General features: G+C 35.4%; 1 protein-coding gene across 7 annotated transcripts in view; it reads right to left on the reverse strand.

Annotated features, from left to right (window-relative positions):
• SPOCK3 (SPARC (osteonectin), cwcv and kazal like domains proteoglycan 3) overlaps positions 1 to 17,615 on the reverse strand; it is a 480,219-nt gene that overhangs the window by 129,586 nt on the left and 333,018 nt on the right. For all 7 annotated transcript variants that reach the window (XM_030816303.1, XM_030816304.1, XM_030816301.1 and 4 more), the window contains one exon: positions 359 to 473. In XM_030816303.1, coding sequence (XP_030672163.1) covers positions 359 to 473 — 115 coding nt within the window. The remainder of the gene's footprint in view (positions 1 to 358; positions 474 to 17,615) is intronic.

A 17,615-nucleotide genomic window follows, 5' to 3' on the forward strand; every position in this document is an offset into this window, starting at 1 on the left:
ATTACTTACTACTTTATCAATAATCAGTTTTCTGCTCTAAAAGAAAAAAATGGATATAAAACACATGTTTTAGACACAACTGTTTATAGAATGCATTGGTTTAGATTTCTTATATATGATGAGCACATAGGAAAGAAGTACCTAGTTATTGCCATCAAAATAAATAGAAATCTAAAGAAAATCATTCCTTGATATAATAGTTGAGGCTAACAGGAAAATATCTTCAATAAAAATATAAATGATATTGGGTATTTGTATAAAAACAAACTTCATTGTGTATTTAATGACAACATTTATTGCAAAACATTTTAGTAGAGAGTGATGAATGTAAAATTATAAATATATTCTTGTCACTTACCTCTCTTAACATTTCTGCTTGTACTGGTGGGCTTATCTGAAGGACACGGGCAATGTCCTTCACATTTGACTGAGATCTGTTTTCCTAAGACACATGCCTGATATTCTAGTTTGCACTGTATAAAAAGAGAAAAAAAAGTAATTCAAATGCTTTAGTTATATCAGTAGAAACTCAAGAAATTTTTAGAAATAAAGGTAATTTTTTATGCATATAATTTGGAGATTTTTCCATTAGGTAATTCATCTCCAATACTAAAGTGCAATTTTACACACTTATGTAGAGTATTACTGCTCCATAAAAGAGGCAGAAATGCAGTTGCCTTGGGTATCATTTTGGTGGACAGTCATTGAGAAATATAATTGGTTTAAAAGTCATTCTTAGTTTGTCAGATCTATTGTATGACATGAGTAGAACATTCTAGAATCAAATGGAGAGACACATGACATAGAGTTTGACAGTACATCTCTTGAGCTTCTCAAATATAATCTCGGTTTTTGGTTACTTAAGTAAGCATGTCTTCTCTTACTTATTGGACTCTAAGTTTTGGCTTCAGAGACTCTATGCATCAGTCTTTAGCCCGTGACTTGCACAGCATCAAATGGCCCATCTTATATTCCCCAGGCAAAGAATTGTAAAATATATATATGTAAATTGATGTGTTCATTAAATAGTTCTATAGTTACTTGTGATTTTCCACAAACATAGCACCATAGCTCAAACACACATTCATACACATAGAGAACAAACAAATATATTTACATACAAAATAAACCAAATATTTATGTAGCCTTTATATAATATACGCTGCATGCATATATATTTCACATATATTTTTGGTGTGATGATGTGCTTAGTGTCTCTCTAATCCTCGTGTGCAAATCGTTTTTAGACTGAACTTCCCATAGGTCTTACATTGGAATAAATGTGCGTTTGTAATAAGATATTGTCACATATCTTATGTTTCTACAAGCCCCAGAGTTTATTTCACTTGTTTTCCAAAAAACAGTATAGCATGCCTCTCTTCGGTGCTTGTATGACCACAGGATTGAAAACAATTAAGACTGTGATGACAGTGCATTTCTGATTCCACCACACATGTAATGGCAAAAGATAAATAAGTGGTCTAGAAGAGACGAATGCCTGAATCTAAATCTTCTGAGTACCATCTCCTAAAAGTGACATTTAGGGTTAGTTGCTCAAATGTGCCCAGCCTCAATTTGCCCATTAAAAAATATGGGATAATGATACCTAATTTCCAGAGTTTTAAGAACCAAACAGCCAGTTTTTCCCCATGCAGTAGCCATCATGAACCAGGCTCTTGGTAAATACTAGTAAACGCTGAATACTCTTAAAAAATCAAAAATATTATGACACATGAGATTTTCATTTGTTTGCTAACTTCTTAGTTTAGTTTTAGTTGTGTTTGGCTTGATTTTCTTTGTAAACATTACACCTGGTAGAATTTTAAGCCTAAGTATCTTTCATTTATTTATAAGATAATATTTTATAACTGAATATTTGACATGATTAAGAATTATGTTCCCAGTTATGTGGTCAATTTTAGAATAAGTGTGATGTGTTGCTGAGAAGAATTTATATTCTGTTGATTTGGGGTGGAGAGTTCTATATATGTCTATTAGGTCCGCTTGGTCCAGAGCTGAGTTCAAGTCCTGAATATCCCTAATTTTCTGTTTCATTGATCTAAGATTGACAATGGCGTGTCAAAGTCTCCTGCTATTATTGTGTGGGAGTCTAAGTCTCTTTGTAGGTCTCTAAGAACTTGTTTTATGAATCTGGGTACTCCTGTATTGGGTGCACATATACTTAGGATAGTAGCTCTTCTTGTTGTGTTGATCCCTTTACCATCATGTAATGCCCTTCTCTGTTATTTTTGATCTTTGTTGATTTAAAGTCTGTTTTATCAGAGATTAGGATTGCAACCCCTTCTATTTTTGCTTTCCATTCACTTGGTAAATCTTCCTCCATCCTTTTATTTTGAGCCTATGTGTGCTCCATCTTTTAAGAGTCAATAATTATCTTCCTACTCTAAAAGAAATAGATCTTGCTAATTCTGAAGTAATATGACTTCTTTAGTGGCTACTGCCATAATTTACTCAGAGAAAATGATTTTAAAATTAAATAGGATAGACTGTCTGGCTCCAATTGACAAATGCACCAGTGACTAATTTAATTCAGCTTCAGCTGATATCAAGAAGCACTGAATGCACCCAATAGCTAATCAGATTACTCACGTCTCTACACTATTTTTATTTTTTCTTGTCAAGTAACTCCTTAATGGACAGTTGAAATTCTTAACTAGCCCTGCAACAAATGATTAAAAATTATTAACGACTTTGAACATGTTTATAGTAGCACATTGATCCTTTCAAGAGAACACTTTCAATGGTATCATTATTTTTCATTATTCAATGCTTCAAAAATTGAAAAAAAATGATTTTGTCAGTAAAATCACAGTGCATTTTTAAATGTAATTAAAAAGTCCAACATCTATTCAAAAGTAGACATAAATAGTTAAACAATTATGAATGTTTTAATGAAAGCCAAATGAATTATATGAAAGTTTGGAACTTCAAATTTAATATTCTGCACTGTAACTTCTGTTAACTTAATATTTCAGAACCCTGAACTTGCTCATATAATAATTCTGATTCATGACATAATTTAAGAAAAGTTTAGGAGCAACTGTGAGTGGTATAGGAGCAGACAAAGCCAAAAGTCAATATTAATTGTAGCTAATATTAAATTTTACCATTTGAATATATGTTTATCTCCCTTCATAGATGTGTTATACCATACTCATTTATGCTTTAAATATAGTTTTTTTAGCAGTGATTTTTTAAATATAAAGAACATAAAAGGCTGGCTAATACTTGAACAACAAACATACAACAACTATTAGTTTATTAATAACAGGAATCATATTTTCTGCCCAAAAGTTGATGATTCATTTTTTATATCATTAGGCACTAGGAGAATAACTTACAAGAGAATTACATAATCTTTATAAAAATTTGGTTAATTCTTCATCAAAATATGTTTCAGCTTGTAGCTTTCTTTGGCATAATTACAATTTAAAAATTTCAAAGCTATCTTTATGATTTTCATGAAATGATAAAATTATAGCTTTGCAAAAGTTACTTTATATGTGAAATGATTTCAGAATGATTGTACTCAACACCTTTTTTCTATGCATTTCTATAAAGAATAACAGAATCAGATGTATAGCAAATATGCCCTTTGTATATAATCATATGATTTTAGCTACTTTTTATCAGAAAGCTACTTAGTTTTACTTACTTATGAATTAATTTTGGAAAAAAGTTCCATGGAGAATTTTACTCAAAGAATATTAGGACATTAAAAAAATGCTACTTTAAAATATTTTTTAGCTATACCCACTGATCGCATTTCTAATTAATAATGTTCAATTTACTTAATTACCACAAAGCTGAAATATTTATAAAGGTATATGTGAACTAAAATATCACATAAAGGGCATGCTCATTAGTCTATAATTACCTAAAAATGCAAATAATGTAGAGAAAGACATGATTAATGCTTTCCTGATTATCTAAGACCCTGAGTATTGAGATCACTTAAGTTATGAGTTCTTGTGAAAAGCAAGCCTGCAGAATGATTTTGACACTAGTCACGGAAAGTTATTTTATAGTCATTTGTTTAATAAGAGGATTGGAGAAGAAAATATGATCATATTATTGGAGAAAAATGCAGCATATGAAAAAGAGCCCAACCTTCAGGGTCAGCAAACACTGGGACAGGCTGTTGTTACCAGTTTTCAAGCTGATGAAATCATCATGGCCCTGCTACATGGCTTAGAGCAGAGGTTTTCAGCTGGGGATAATTTCACTCCCCCCTTCTCAGGGACATTTGAGACATTTTTGTTTGTCACAACTGGAGGCAGAAGGGAGAGTGATCGTTTCTGGCATCTACTAGTTAGAAGCCAGGAATGCTGCTAAACGTCTTACAATGCACAGGACAGCCCCTGTGCCAGAACAAAGATTTATCTGGCCCCAAATGTCAATAGTGCCTAGATTGAGAAGCCTTGATTAGGCATTAGTCTACTGTAAGGCAATGAAAGGGTTAATTCAATTCTCAAGATCCCTTCTATATTTCCCTTAGGAATTTTTTCTTGGGCATTCACTAAAGTAATCCATATAAAATAACAATTCTACAAACCAACTGTCAATAACGATTCTACAAACCAACTTAATTATCTAGAGAAACCAGAAAATACAAATCAGCTAAAATAAGAAAACATACAGTTGACAATGGCCTACTTTCACTGAGGCACTACTATATGTTATGTCAAACACTGTGTTAAGCAGTTTAGATGTATTATTCTTTTGATTATAAAAATAAGACATATTTTTACAATAAATTTTTCAAGTGAAGTTTAGAGAGCTTATGCAACTGATAAAAAATATAGGGCTGAAATGGGATTCAAGTACTATTTTATAGTTCTAATGTAGAACAAGTACCTAATCAGCAATAGAAATAGCAGCAACGTTATTTTCTTATGGTAGCGATACAAATTCTCATTTAAGTGAAAAAAAATCAGAAAATATGGAATGCCATGAATTACTTTTTTATTCCCCATTTTAATCTATCTTGGACTGACTAATGTATTATATTTTTAATGCCCTAAATAGCCAATATCAAAGACATGCTTTGAACTCTCATAAAAAGCATTCCTCATATTCAGCTGTAGCTAACCCTTTCCCAAGAAAACACCATTCACTAAAGTTCTTCTGATCCCTATTGAATGGTGTTTCCCATTCAAACATAATCACAAGAGGAAATGAAGACTCCAGCCTTAAATCCATTTGTTCGTTCAATCAGGATATATCATTTACACAGAAATGTCTTAATTGCAGCATACATACGCACGCAGGAAATTAAACATAGTAACAGCATTAAAAACCCTCTGCACCACAGTGGACATTACACCATTATTCTCTTTGTGGAACATTCTACATTTCATCACGGAATAACACCCTGCTTCGTTGAAGGAGCATTGCCTTTTCTGACCAGAACCTTGATTTCGAAAAACTTCTTTTTATATCACAAAATGTTATATTAACAATATATCATACTGGCCCCACCATGGGAAAAAAATCTTGTGCCATAGGGCAGGTTAGAGTCATGTTCCTGCTTTCTTAATTCAATCAGAGGGAAGAGAGGCAAGCCCTTTGCAAGGGCAACACTAGAGATGTGAGCATAGGTGCTCCTAGGCAAACTGAAAATGAGAAATGGACCCACAGAGTCCTGAGAATATTAAAGTTCTTAATTCAAGCAGTCTCTAAGGCTCACAGATATGCAAGTTAATTTTTCATTATACCTTATACTTCAAACTTTAGGCATTCAAGATAGCATCTAGAAACTGGGAATTGTAAATGACTAGTTGAATTTAAGCTAACTAAGCTGAGATGAGGGAAGTAAGGACACTACAACCCAAGTTAGTAAGTGTGCAATCCTTGTCATGTAGTCATGAACAAGTTAAAATACTGCTCCAGTTGGTAACCAGATTAACCGACCAAGGAGAACTGCCAGGACAAAAAGTAACAAAACCATACCTAACCCTTACCTTACTAAACCCATTCTCTCAGATGTACTATATCCTTTGGACTAGTATATCTCTAATTTTCCAAACAGGACTTATTAATACGAATTTTTTTTATCTCCCAAAACTAAACACATCTCAAAATACTCTGCAAAAATTTCTCATTTGACACAAAGCTCACAATAGCCTGTAGTGGAATATCAGAAAATGCCAAAAAGAAAACAACTAGACACATGGATGATCCTAAACTTCAAAATGTGGTAATAAATTTAAAAAATGGAAAGATCAAAAGGCTAGTAGGTTTATCTTATAATAATTTCATTTTATTTGTTTAATTAAATTTTGTCATTCAAATCAAAATTCTTGTTTAAATTATTCCAGATTAATGTTGCTTTCAATTAAAATAGCTACAAGTAAAATAAAACCTATAAAAATATGCTGTTTAATTATTGGTATGATACATATGATTAATAAAATCATTTTTACTTACTCTTAACTTAAATTTTTTGTTATTTACTTTAGTATATAATACGAACTTTGCCAAATAACAACTAATAGGATTTTTCAAAGAGATACAAGTGTTGTTGAAAATAATAAAAAATAAGATGAGAATAGAAGGTCATGAGGATAGCATTTCAGAAGAAATTAACTTTACAGATATAAACGAGGGTCAGTTTTTTAAAAGAATGGGAGTAAGCAACAAGGGATGCATTGTAAAAAAAAAATGCAAGGAGCGGAAAGATTCAGGGCAGAAGGTTAAGTTTAGCTAACAAAGAAAAGACTTTGAACACTTCAAAGTAGTAGATGATTTCAATGGTTCCCCAAACATAAAAATACTGAAGTGTGAGAGCTTGTACATACATTTCAATGTCTATGTGGTTTACGTAACTAAATTGTTATATTAACTGCTTTAAAACATATAAAATGTGAAGAGATTCCTTGTTCATTATGCTTAAGAAATACCAAGGGCTTATTTTAAAATATGTACTATTTTTATAACCAAGATACATGTTAAATGATCAATGGTCCCCAAACCGTTTTATGCACTGGTAGCAACACTATATTTTGGGATTTCTAAATGAGAAAGATGGGCAAGAGCTGGTGAATTTAGCTTTGGCACAGTTATACGAACACATAAAACATAGTGTTTCCTCTGTGTAAAGTCTCCCCTTGAGTAAATCTGAGGGATTAACCTAAAAAGCCATGATTTCCTGAGCCCTAAAATGCCCTCTGTTGACTCACTTCAAGAAAATGTGTACATCTGACACCAGGGCCCAGAACACACATTTGGGAAGGAGAAGTCCTGGCAATGGTGGCATAGTGAAGAGGAAGGAACTGTTAATCAGAGCGGTTAAAACATTATTAAGAGTAAGTTTCTTTTTTTTTTTTTTTTTTTTTTTTGAGACGGAGTCTTGCTCTGTCACCCAGGCTGGAGTGCAGTGGTGCGATCTCGGCTCACTGCAAGCTCCACCTCCCGGGTTCACGCCATTCTCCTGCCTCAGCCTCTCCGAGTAGCTGGGACTACAGGCGCCCGCCACCATGCCCGGCTAATTTTTTTGTATTTTTAGTAGAGACGGGGTTTCACCGTGGTCTCGATCTCCTGACCTCGTGATCCGCCCGCCTCGGCCTCCCAAAGTGCTGGGATTACAAGGGTGAGCCACCGCACCCGGCTATTAAGAGTAAGTTTCTATAGGAAAGTGAGTATAAAAAGGAAGAAACATGAGGATAAAGTGAAACAGAGAGTGGATTATCAATCTCGGGAGAACCCTACACACTTCTGTCTATTGCTTCTTAATATGGGTGTCACCGAGGGAAACTTTCACAAGGCAGCCCTGGAAGAAACAATGCTTTACTCACATGGGGAACAGACAGAGCAAGATCGGCTTCAATGTGTTTGTGTCCCGCCCCCATCCATGGCTAATAGACCCTCCAGCAGCTGACACAAGGCAACGGAAGTGCACCCGTTTCCTGCTGCAGTAGAAGGACCCATCCTCTCTTACATGTAATCTGAAATCCGGAAAGCTTTGGGCCTGCCTGGGGGCCACCGAGGTGCATGCTTAAGCAGAACAAAGGAACACTCATTATATTTGAAACAGGAAGAGATACTCCCACACAAGGTGCTAAGCCAAGCACAGGCTGCGTGGCCTCCCTATATCATGGTAAGGAAGTGTTCCAGGCTCATGGCCCACATTTATGTGGATGAGTGGGGGTCAGAAGACTGCACATGAGACTGCCTTCCCCAATGCCAATCCAATGTGTCAGCATTCTTTGCCACTTGCCTTTTTCCATGTTTGTAAATACTTTCTCCACGAATGAGAAACTTATTTAGTTATATGTTCAACCAATTTTCTTAAATGTGCGGTAGAATCAGTCTTACATTCTTGCTTCTTTCCTCTGTAGTATAAAAATTCTAGGAACTTTTCCAACTACATGGCCCATGTTCTTAAATACTGGTGGGTTTACCATCAGGACTATATTAGAGAGCTCAACCCTTCCCCCCTTCACCAATCGGGGGGCCCCTCTGATTTACTTTGAGCCAGGGAGGACAGGGGAAAAGATTAACTTTTTTTTTCCCCAGTAGCTCCATCAATTACTAAGAGTACTAAAATCTCACTATGTGCTGATGAGATATGACAGTTTGTCCCCATAAAAATTGCTTTATATATCTCGAGACTATTTTATTACATACTTCCATGATTGGAACTATTGTATCAGATTTTCCAAGTGAATTAACATATTAATCATTATGTAGTAATTCTCTCTGCCATTTTCTATGGCTTTTATGTGAAAATCTAGTTTGTATAATATTAATAGAATTGCCCTATAATTGTGTAGTGTTGGGGAAAAAGTACCCAATGTTTGCTGTACCTTGTGTGAGCAGAGACACTGGCAGCCTTTTGTTCTGTATTATCTATTCAATTTTGTTTGTTTAGGAAATATAGTTGCAAGACAGAGGTAGTGTCTCCTTCTGGAAGAGAGGGCAGGGTTTTTCTGTCCAGTAAAACAAAGATAATGTCTCTGCATGGGCAAAGGTTGGGCGGGATTGTTTACAGTCTTTTAGAAAATATTGGGATTTCCTTAGCTGCAACACGAAATCAATGTGTGAAAAACATCAAACTATGCCGCTGTGCATTACCCCTGCGGGACTTGTGAGCAAAGGAGAACTGACATGAACATCAAAGATTATGCTACCTGTGCACTAACTACAATATTCCTTTGTCTCTGACCCAGGGTATCATGTCTTCTGCCAACCTCCAAGAAATTGGAGCATCCAATTTGCAGCATCTTGCAAATAGGATAAAATTTTCAGACCCTTCACAGTTCTAGTGGTTTTTGGCAATGATGATGAGATGCTGGCTGAGAAGTGGCTTTCTATAAGTGAAAGAACACAAGTCCCACAGACCATATTAGAAGACCTAGTAGTGAATTATATCACCCAAATCATGAACAAGGGTAGTGGAAGGCTCACCCATATTCTCTGTTATTAAAAGTTCAAGCCTAGTCTGGGTGCAGTGGCAGCATTTTGGGAACCCAAGGCAGGAGGAGCACTTTGAGGCGAGGAGTTTGAGACCAGCTTGGGAAACATAGGGAGATCCCATCCCTACACAAAAATTAAAAAAAAAAAAAAAAAAAAAAAGTGGCTGGGCTGGTACTGTGCACCTGTAGTCCCAGCTACTCAGGAAGCTGAGGCAGGAGGATCATTGAGCCCTGGAATTCCAGGCGGCAGTGGTCTGTGATTGTATCACTGCACTCTAGCTATGTGACAGAGCAAGACCCTCTCCCTAAAAAAGAAAAAAAAAATATTTTTCATGTCTGGGCAGTAGGTTTGGCTCAAACTGTTCCAATGGTGCTTTGGTTGGTTATTGCTCACTAACCTCTGGGCAGGGGGAGGAAGGGTTGTTATCTTGACAATGGGCTCAAGGTTTCTCTCTCTCCAAGTGAGACAGAAGGCCCAGTACACTCATTCACATATACTGAAGAACTTTGCGATAGGGGGTGATTCAAGCTTTGAAGACTGTGTTGGATGGAGGCACCCAATCCAAGTCACTGTTAGTTATATCTGGTTCTGTTGGAGAACGTGGCGCCGGATTCAACTGATAATATTTAGGCAGGGTTTACACTATGAAAGGTAGTAAGGAAGGTAAGCCAACATGACCTTTCCTGTGAGGCTTTTGGGGCCAATTCAATGCATGCTATTCTTGCTTCCACATCTGAATTCACATTAGGTAGTGATGTGCTATATATTTGTACTTTTTTATCTGGTAAATGGTAGAAGAGATTCTCCCTTACCATGAGTGAGCCAAGATTCATGTGTAAAGAAGTTTCCTTGTGGGAGATGGAAACCTCTTATTGTTTGCCACAAATAGGTGCGTATAACTTCATACAATAGTTAATTTCATGTGTCAATCTGAATGGGCTAAGGGATACCATATAGATGGTCAAACATTATTTCTTGGCATGACTATGAGGATGTTTCCAGAAGAAATGAGCATTTGAACTGGTGGACTGAGTGCAGAAGACCCTCTCACCAATGTGGGTGGGCATCATCCTATTGGTTGAGGGTCTGGATAGAATAAAAAAGTTCTAGGGAGGGCAAATTGCCTCTCTCTGCTTGAGATGTCTATCTTCTGCCCTCTGACATCAGCACTCATTCCACTCAGGGTTTTGGACTCACATCTGGGACTTAACCATCTGGCCCTTGACTCTCACACCTTGGGCCACGGACTGAATTATATCATCATCTTTCCTGACTTTCCTGCTTGTAGACAACAGATCTTGGTACTTGTCAGCCTCCATTACCACGTGACTCAATTCCTATAATAAATCTCATCTCTATCTATCTATATATTATATATATATTTATATATAATATAAATATATATAAATATATATAATATAAATATTTTATATATTATATATATTTTATAAAATATAAAAAATATATATATATATATACACTATGGGTTGTAATTCTCTGGATAACTCTAACAAACCTTAAATGCCTAAAGCTTTTCCTATGCAGATGATACCCTCTTGTTTGGCAAGTCCAAAGCCTCAATCTCAATGACTCTGACTGCAGTATTATTACACCTCCGTCAGAAGAGATGGCTGATAAACTCTAACAAAGTTTGGCATCTGTTCAGTGTATTTCTTTCTTTTTTTTTTTTTTTTTTTGAGACAGAGTCTTGCTCTGCCACCCAGGCTAGAGTGCAGTGGCATGGTCTCGGCTTACTGCAACCTCTGCCTCCCAGGTTAAAGCGATTCTCCTGCCTCAGCCTCCTGAGTAGCTGGGATTACAGGCGCATGCCGCCACGGCCGGCTAATTTTTGTATTTTTAGTAGAGATGGGGTTTCGCCATGTTGGCCAGGCTAGTCTCGAACTCCTAACCTCATGATCCGCTTGCCTCGGCCTCCCAAAACGCTGGGATTACAGGCATGAGCCACTGCGCCTGGCCCCTGTTTACTATATTTCTTAGGGCTACGCGGGTGGATTTAAAATGCTCATCTCTCTAACAGTGAAGAAAAACTGCTATCTCTTTGATTCTTAACACCAAAATGTAGGCCCAAAACCTTACTGCATTCTTTGGGTATTGGAGAGAGTATATTCCCCACTTAGGCATTCTCCTTGGTCCTTTACAACTCACCTAAATCAACAGGCTGATTTGGAAGCCACCCAGCAAGTCGTGTCACATCTCCTACCTGTGGGGCTCCACAACCCTCATGAGCACCTTGAGCTGCAAATCTCCATTGAGACTTTTTCTGGTAATGCTGCCGCCGTTCCAGTTTTACCAGCTGGCTCTGACAGGATCACTGTACCGTTTAAAACTAATCTGTGTCATATGTTTAGCTCTTTGGGCTATTTGCAGTCTGACAACAATGTACTTTTTATCACCAAATCTACTCAGTAATGCGTTGACCGGCAAGGTATTTAAGCACTTTCCATGCCCCCGACCATCCACAAGAATCTGATATCGTTGGGCATTGGGATTGGCTCTTAAAAAATAAACTCAAAAAGATTTATGTCTCTGCCTCCCTCACCTCCACATGGTTCCCATATCTTAGTAAGGCAATTTGGTCCATGAATTTTGCTGTCCCCAGAAAAGGAGCATACCCTCTCAGTTGGCTCTTGGGTAGCGAATAAGATGCAAGGAGGTTTATATACCTATTTTAAACATTGAGGACTTCTCTTTACTTCCCCTACCAGCAGCTGCAGGCTGGCCTGGTTGCTGTACCCTCCAGTTGGCAGCCTGTCCAAAGGGGGCCTTAGGGATTCAAACTCAATTGTGGATCACACTGCTCTTTGAATCCACTGATAGTAGTACATGCAGGCCACAGCTGAAAACATAATGGGTCTCTCTTTATAAAACTTCCCTTGTCCCTCCTAATATACTCTTATGGATAAAATGTTCTTGTGTAAAGTTTAGGAGTTGATGGAAAGAAAGAAAAATTTTAGTGACTGTAATGGGATCCACTAATCTTGTGGTAATAGAAGGGAAACACCACCAGGTATTCCTGGAGAGGGAACACCTTCAACTCTGAAATAAATAGAGGGTACATTCATGAGCTTTTATTTTTCCAAGCCACCCTGACATCTTTCCTCCCCAAGGAAAATGTCCTTGTGTGTCTCTCAAAGTGTTGCAAGTGTCTTAAAGTTAACTGCATGCTGTATCTGACTTCCCCAGACATTCCTTTTTCCATTTCGCTTAACCTTACCAGAGAAGTCTAGAAACAGGAGATGGCACCAGCTCCTGAACCTCCCATGCAAATCACCTGTCAACACCATCAGACATCTTTCCCACCTCGCCTCTCATTCTGTGGGGTGAATGAATGCTACCAGTCTGGTTGCTAGAAAAACCAAGACAAATTAGGCACACTTCCCGCAAGCTATCATTCTAAAAACAAGGAGTCTGTTATTCGAACTGAATTGGGAAACCTGAGATCTGACAGCAGGCTGGAGAGCCACATTTGATGCACTGTCAGTCTATGTCCCCTGAACGATATCGGTCCCACCTGCAGAGTCACATCAGTGGGACACCAGGCTCATCATTTATGGACACCTTGCAGGCAGTTCTTTTCGTAACAGGAGGTTTGCAATTAGAAAAGTTGATAATAAATGTTTCACTAACACATTTTGTGAAGTGAAGTGGTCAATGACAGGACATTATTTCTGAAAGGCATTCAGGTCAGTCACAGTCCACCGACCAGATATTTTGGATGACACAGTTGTCCAAGATGCCTCTCTGTAGGTCAAGTAGCGACATTTATGCAATCACTAGTGTATCCTGCTGCACCTGACTTAATTCCACAGGCCAAGTAGAAAGCCCAAGACAAAAACATAAGGCAAAAGCCACCTTGGATGTATAAGGTAGATCTGGATGATTTATGTGATGTATCTAGGAGGTTGGCTCTGAGACCTTGGAGTGGGGGGTCGGAGACACTGCTGAGATAAATTTTACTTGCAGGTTTATATCATCCTCCTACTTAGAGTTCTCTTGATGATATCCTTAATTAAAAGCTACATGAGATAAATTGAACAGATTTGGTTCAAACACCTGTTGATGGAGCGGCCTACGTAGAGGAACATCCTCTAGAAGCCAAGATGTGGAAACAAAGGGCAGATACTGTTTGGAGGCAGATCTCCTGGGTTCACTCACATTTTTGCACATCACACAATCAGAGGCGCTGACAGCTTTTGTTCTGTGCACTCTTTTCAAGGATGTTTATGTAGATGGTACTTAGAAGGTATTTCCTTCTGAAATACTCGCTTTTGAATTTTAAAAATTTTCTTTCAATATTTTAAGTGTACATTTCCACCATTTTCTGAATCACATTAATCTTGCTGAGATGCTTTTTGTTGGTATAATGGTACAATATTTTTGGTAAGTAATACGGCTTTTCTGTCTGGATGGACTTTACTTTGGTAATCTCTCACTTTACTGTAACGTGTCTAGACTTGGGTTCCTTCTTATTTATCTTACTTGGTATCCACTGTGTTTCCTGTACTTGTGGAATCATGTATTTCATCACTTCTGGAAAATTCTCAACTAAAATTCTCAACTAAATTTTCTTCTAATATTTTCTCTGTGTTATTACTTCTGATTACTCTCTATATTTCAGATTAAACTTTTGATACTTTCTCATTCTACTTTATAGTCTATATATTCTACCTTTTTGGGTCGTTTTTCAGAAACATGTATGTGTATACATGTACATAAATATATAATATATATAATATTTGCATATATTGCACACATGTAACATGATATTTACATATATTACAGCTTATTATTGTACGTTATATATGTAATACATATACATGTACACTCATATATGTTATAGTTCATTATCTTCACGTTCATCTAATCTGCTGTTTAATCTATTGACTTAATTTTTAATTAAATAATATTTTAATTAAATGCTATTTGATTCTTTTAAAAGCTGAGTAATTTTTTCTGAAATTATGTTTGGTATTGCTTGAATATTTCAATATCATTTTTAAATGTTTAAATGTTTCATACACTAATATATGTTATACAGTTGATGTCTGTTACTAATAATTTGTCTCTAACAATTTTAGAATTTTAAATATGTAAAATACAAATCTTGTCTTGTTCTTGCCGTTGGCATTGTTCACTCTTGCTCCTGTTAGCTTGCTTCATTTGTTTATTAGTTTGTTTGTATTGTATTAGTGTGCCCCTTTATTTATAATATTTATTTAATTTATATTTATTTATAAGTTATAATATAAATTATAAATAATTTATAATTTAATTTATTAAAAATTTAATACATATTAAAATTTATTAAATAAATTGTTTATGAATTTGAATTGGCAGAACAAACTCTGTGGAATCCTTAGAAGTTTGAATTCACAATAGATTTCTACAGAGAAAGTATATATTGAGGCTTCCAAGTCTTGGGGGAACTTTTATATGAAATCTCTTAAATGTTCTCAGCTTTGGGCTTGCCTGACCTCTGCTCAGATGTAGTGTAATTCAGAACACCAGACCCATGCAACAGCAGCTCAAAAGCATCAACACTGTACCATAATAACGGTATTATTACCCCATGCTACTGCAAGGACCTGTAGGTTACTTTTCGGATTCCTAGTGCCTGATGACAAATATTTCCCGCTTTCTTTTCACTGGAGGCACAGCTGTTCAGAGGGGTTGTCTGATTCATCGACATCACTGTGCTTTCATATCGAGCCTACTCTACCATTCTTTCACAGGCCATTAATCTTAACATTTCCAGATCTTAGTTATTGATAGGTTTTTTTTTTCCTGTCTCAGTTTCTGTATTAGTGTTGTTACCTTCTAGTTTCATTTGGCTGTTTATTTGGCTTACTTCAGATACAAAAACATACTTAATCCACTGTCAATTCACATAACAAGACTAATTTTCTTGGTAGAGTGCATTTAGGGTGGGAAGAGGTTAAAGGCCACTAAATCATACAGTGCTCATAGAGTATATCCAGTGTGACTGTGGGAAAAAATATAATTTGCTCAGATACCCTAAAAATGATATGACAGCCACATTCTATTGTGTTTATTTTATAATTCAAATGATTATAAACTGATATAGATAGATACAATATATGGCATGCTATTTTTTCTTTATCTAGAAAAATAATTGTCATATCAATTTTGAAATCAGTTGTGTATTATTTGTTATTGATATAAAATTAGCAAGTTTAATTACATATTATACAAAATCATTTTATTATATTATTACTTTAATATAATCTATATTTTTATTCATAGCCATATTATTAGTACTGCTCTTTACTAGTTCTATCCCCTATGAACTTATTTAAAATCTCTGTTTCAAAATCTTATATTTAAAATGGGAACAATATTAGTGTATGTTAGTGTATGTTATATATCTTATAGCATTGTTAAAATTAAGAAGTTAATGCATATATAAATTAACGCATTAGCTTAATTGAGTCATTCATTAATACATTAATTTAGAATACTGATTAACACACATTATGCAATCATGATCTGTTAATTTTTTAAAAGAATATTTTGTTTGTTGAAACGAGTTGGGTCCCTCTGCCAAAAAGAATACAGAGCTCTTCCAAAGGTGCTGTACATACATTTACTTAATTACCTACAAACTTTTTGAGTAACTCAGCTGAAATAACTTCTAGTAACATAGTAAGGATAGCACATGCTATAGTTATCTTTACATATGACTAACATTATATTAATTGAAATAAGCCAGGCACCGAAAGATAAATACCACATGTTCTCACTCATATGTGGGAGTTAAAAAATATTTTGAGCCCCTGGAAGTAGAGAGTAGAATTGGGGGTATTAGTGTCTGAGAAGGGGAGAAAAATAGGGAGGATAAAAAGAGGTTGGTTTACAGATACACATGGATAACCTATTTACTTTTCTACAATCTTTTTGAAGAGTTGAAATATATATGGTTTCTTTATATCTCTCCCATCGCCTCCCATATTCTTTTTCCTTGGCAAGGTGATGAATAATTAATGTTACAAAGGGCATCATTCAGGTAAAATTCACATGTGATAAATGCATCAATTAAGGTCTTGCTGAGAGTTTTATTGCACAGGAAAGTGCTGTGGTTAACTGTGTGTGAGCTTAACTGGGCTCTGATTCCAGCACTGTAATTCACCAGCTTTATGCTAAAAAAAAGTCTTGCACATTTTTTTAAAGATTAAATTACTACACATAAAATATTTAGGATATTAACTGATATTATTGTACAATTATTTTAGCAATTACTACAAATATTACTAGAACTTCTATTACCACAACTAGTATATGCCTAGTATTATTATCATTACACTTCTCTTAAAGAACATGTATATTTAAACATGTTCTACATAGTTTAGGATTTTTTAGATAAATGGGTTCCTTATAAATACAAACTAGATGGACTGTTTATAAACTGCAAGATCTCTAAGATATAAAAGTTAACATGAAAATTCCACAAATGAATATATGTGGTGTTAGTCCTTTTTTAGTATATAGTAACAAAAGATGTAGACACTGATGTTATATGTTCTATTCTGTGATGGCTACAGAAAACTTAATTAACATGGGCTTAAGCTCTATTAAAACTTTTCATTTTTTTACATACAAAAATCTATAGGTAACTTCATACTTAATGTTGAAAATACTGAACGCTTTTCTTATAAATTGGGACTAAGGCAAGGAGATGCATTGAACATTGTAGTGGAAGTCCTAACCAAAACCTAAGGCAAGAAATCGAAGGATAAAAAGGGAAGAAATAAACCTGCCTCTATTCATGGAGAAGGATATTATATGAAAAAAATCTGGAGAGATCTATAAAACATTACTAGAAATAATAAGTGAATTTAGCAAAGTGGCAATATACAAGTCAGTATAGAAAATTAACAATATAACAATATACTATCAGCAAACAGTTAAAAACTGAATTAAAATTAAATTTACAATAGTACTAATAAAAAAGTACTTAACAAATTTAATAAAGAGCCTTACGAAATTCTATACTGAAAATTACCAAACATTAATTAATGAAATATAACTAAATGGAGAGATATACCAAGTGTGTGGATTTGAAGATTCAGTACTGCACAATATCTAAAAAATGATTCTAGCTTGTTTTATATAGAAATTGACAGACTGATTCTGAAATT

The sequence above is a fragment of the Nomascus leucogenys genome, chromosome 7b (assembly GCF_006542625.1).
Source record: "Nomascus leucogenys isolate Asia chromosome 7b, Asia_NLE_v1, whole genome shotgun sequence".
Taxonomy (NCBI): Eukaryota; Metazoa; Chordata; class Mammalia; order Primates; family Hylobatidae; genus Nomascus; species Nomascus leucogenys.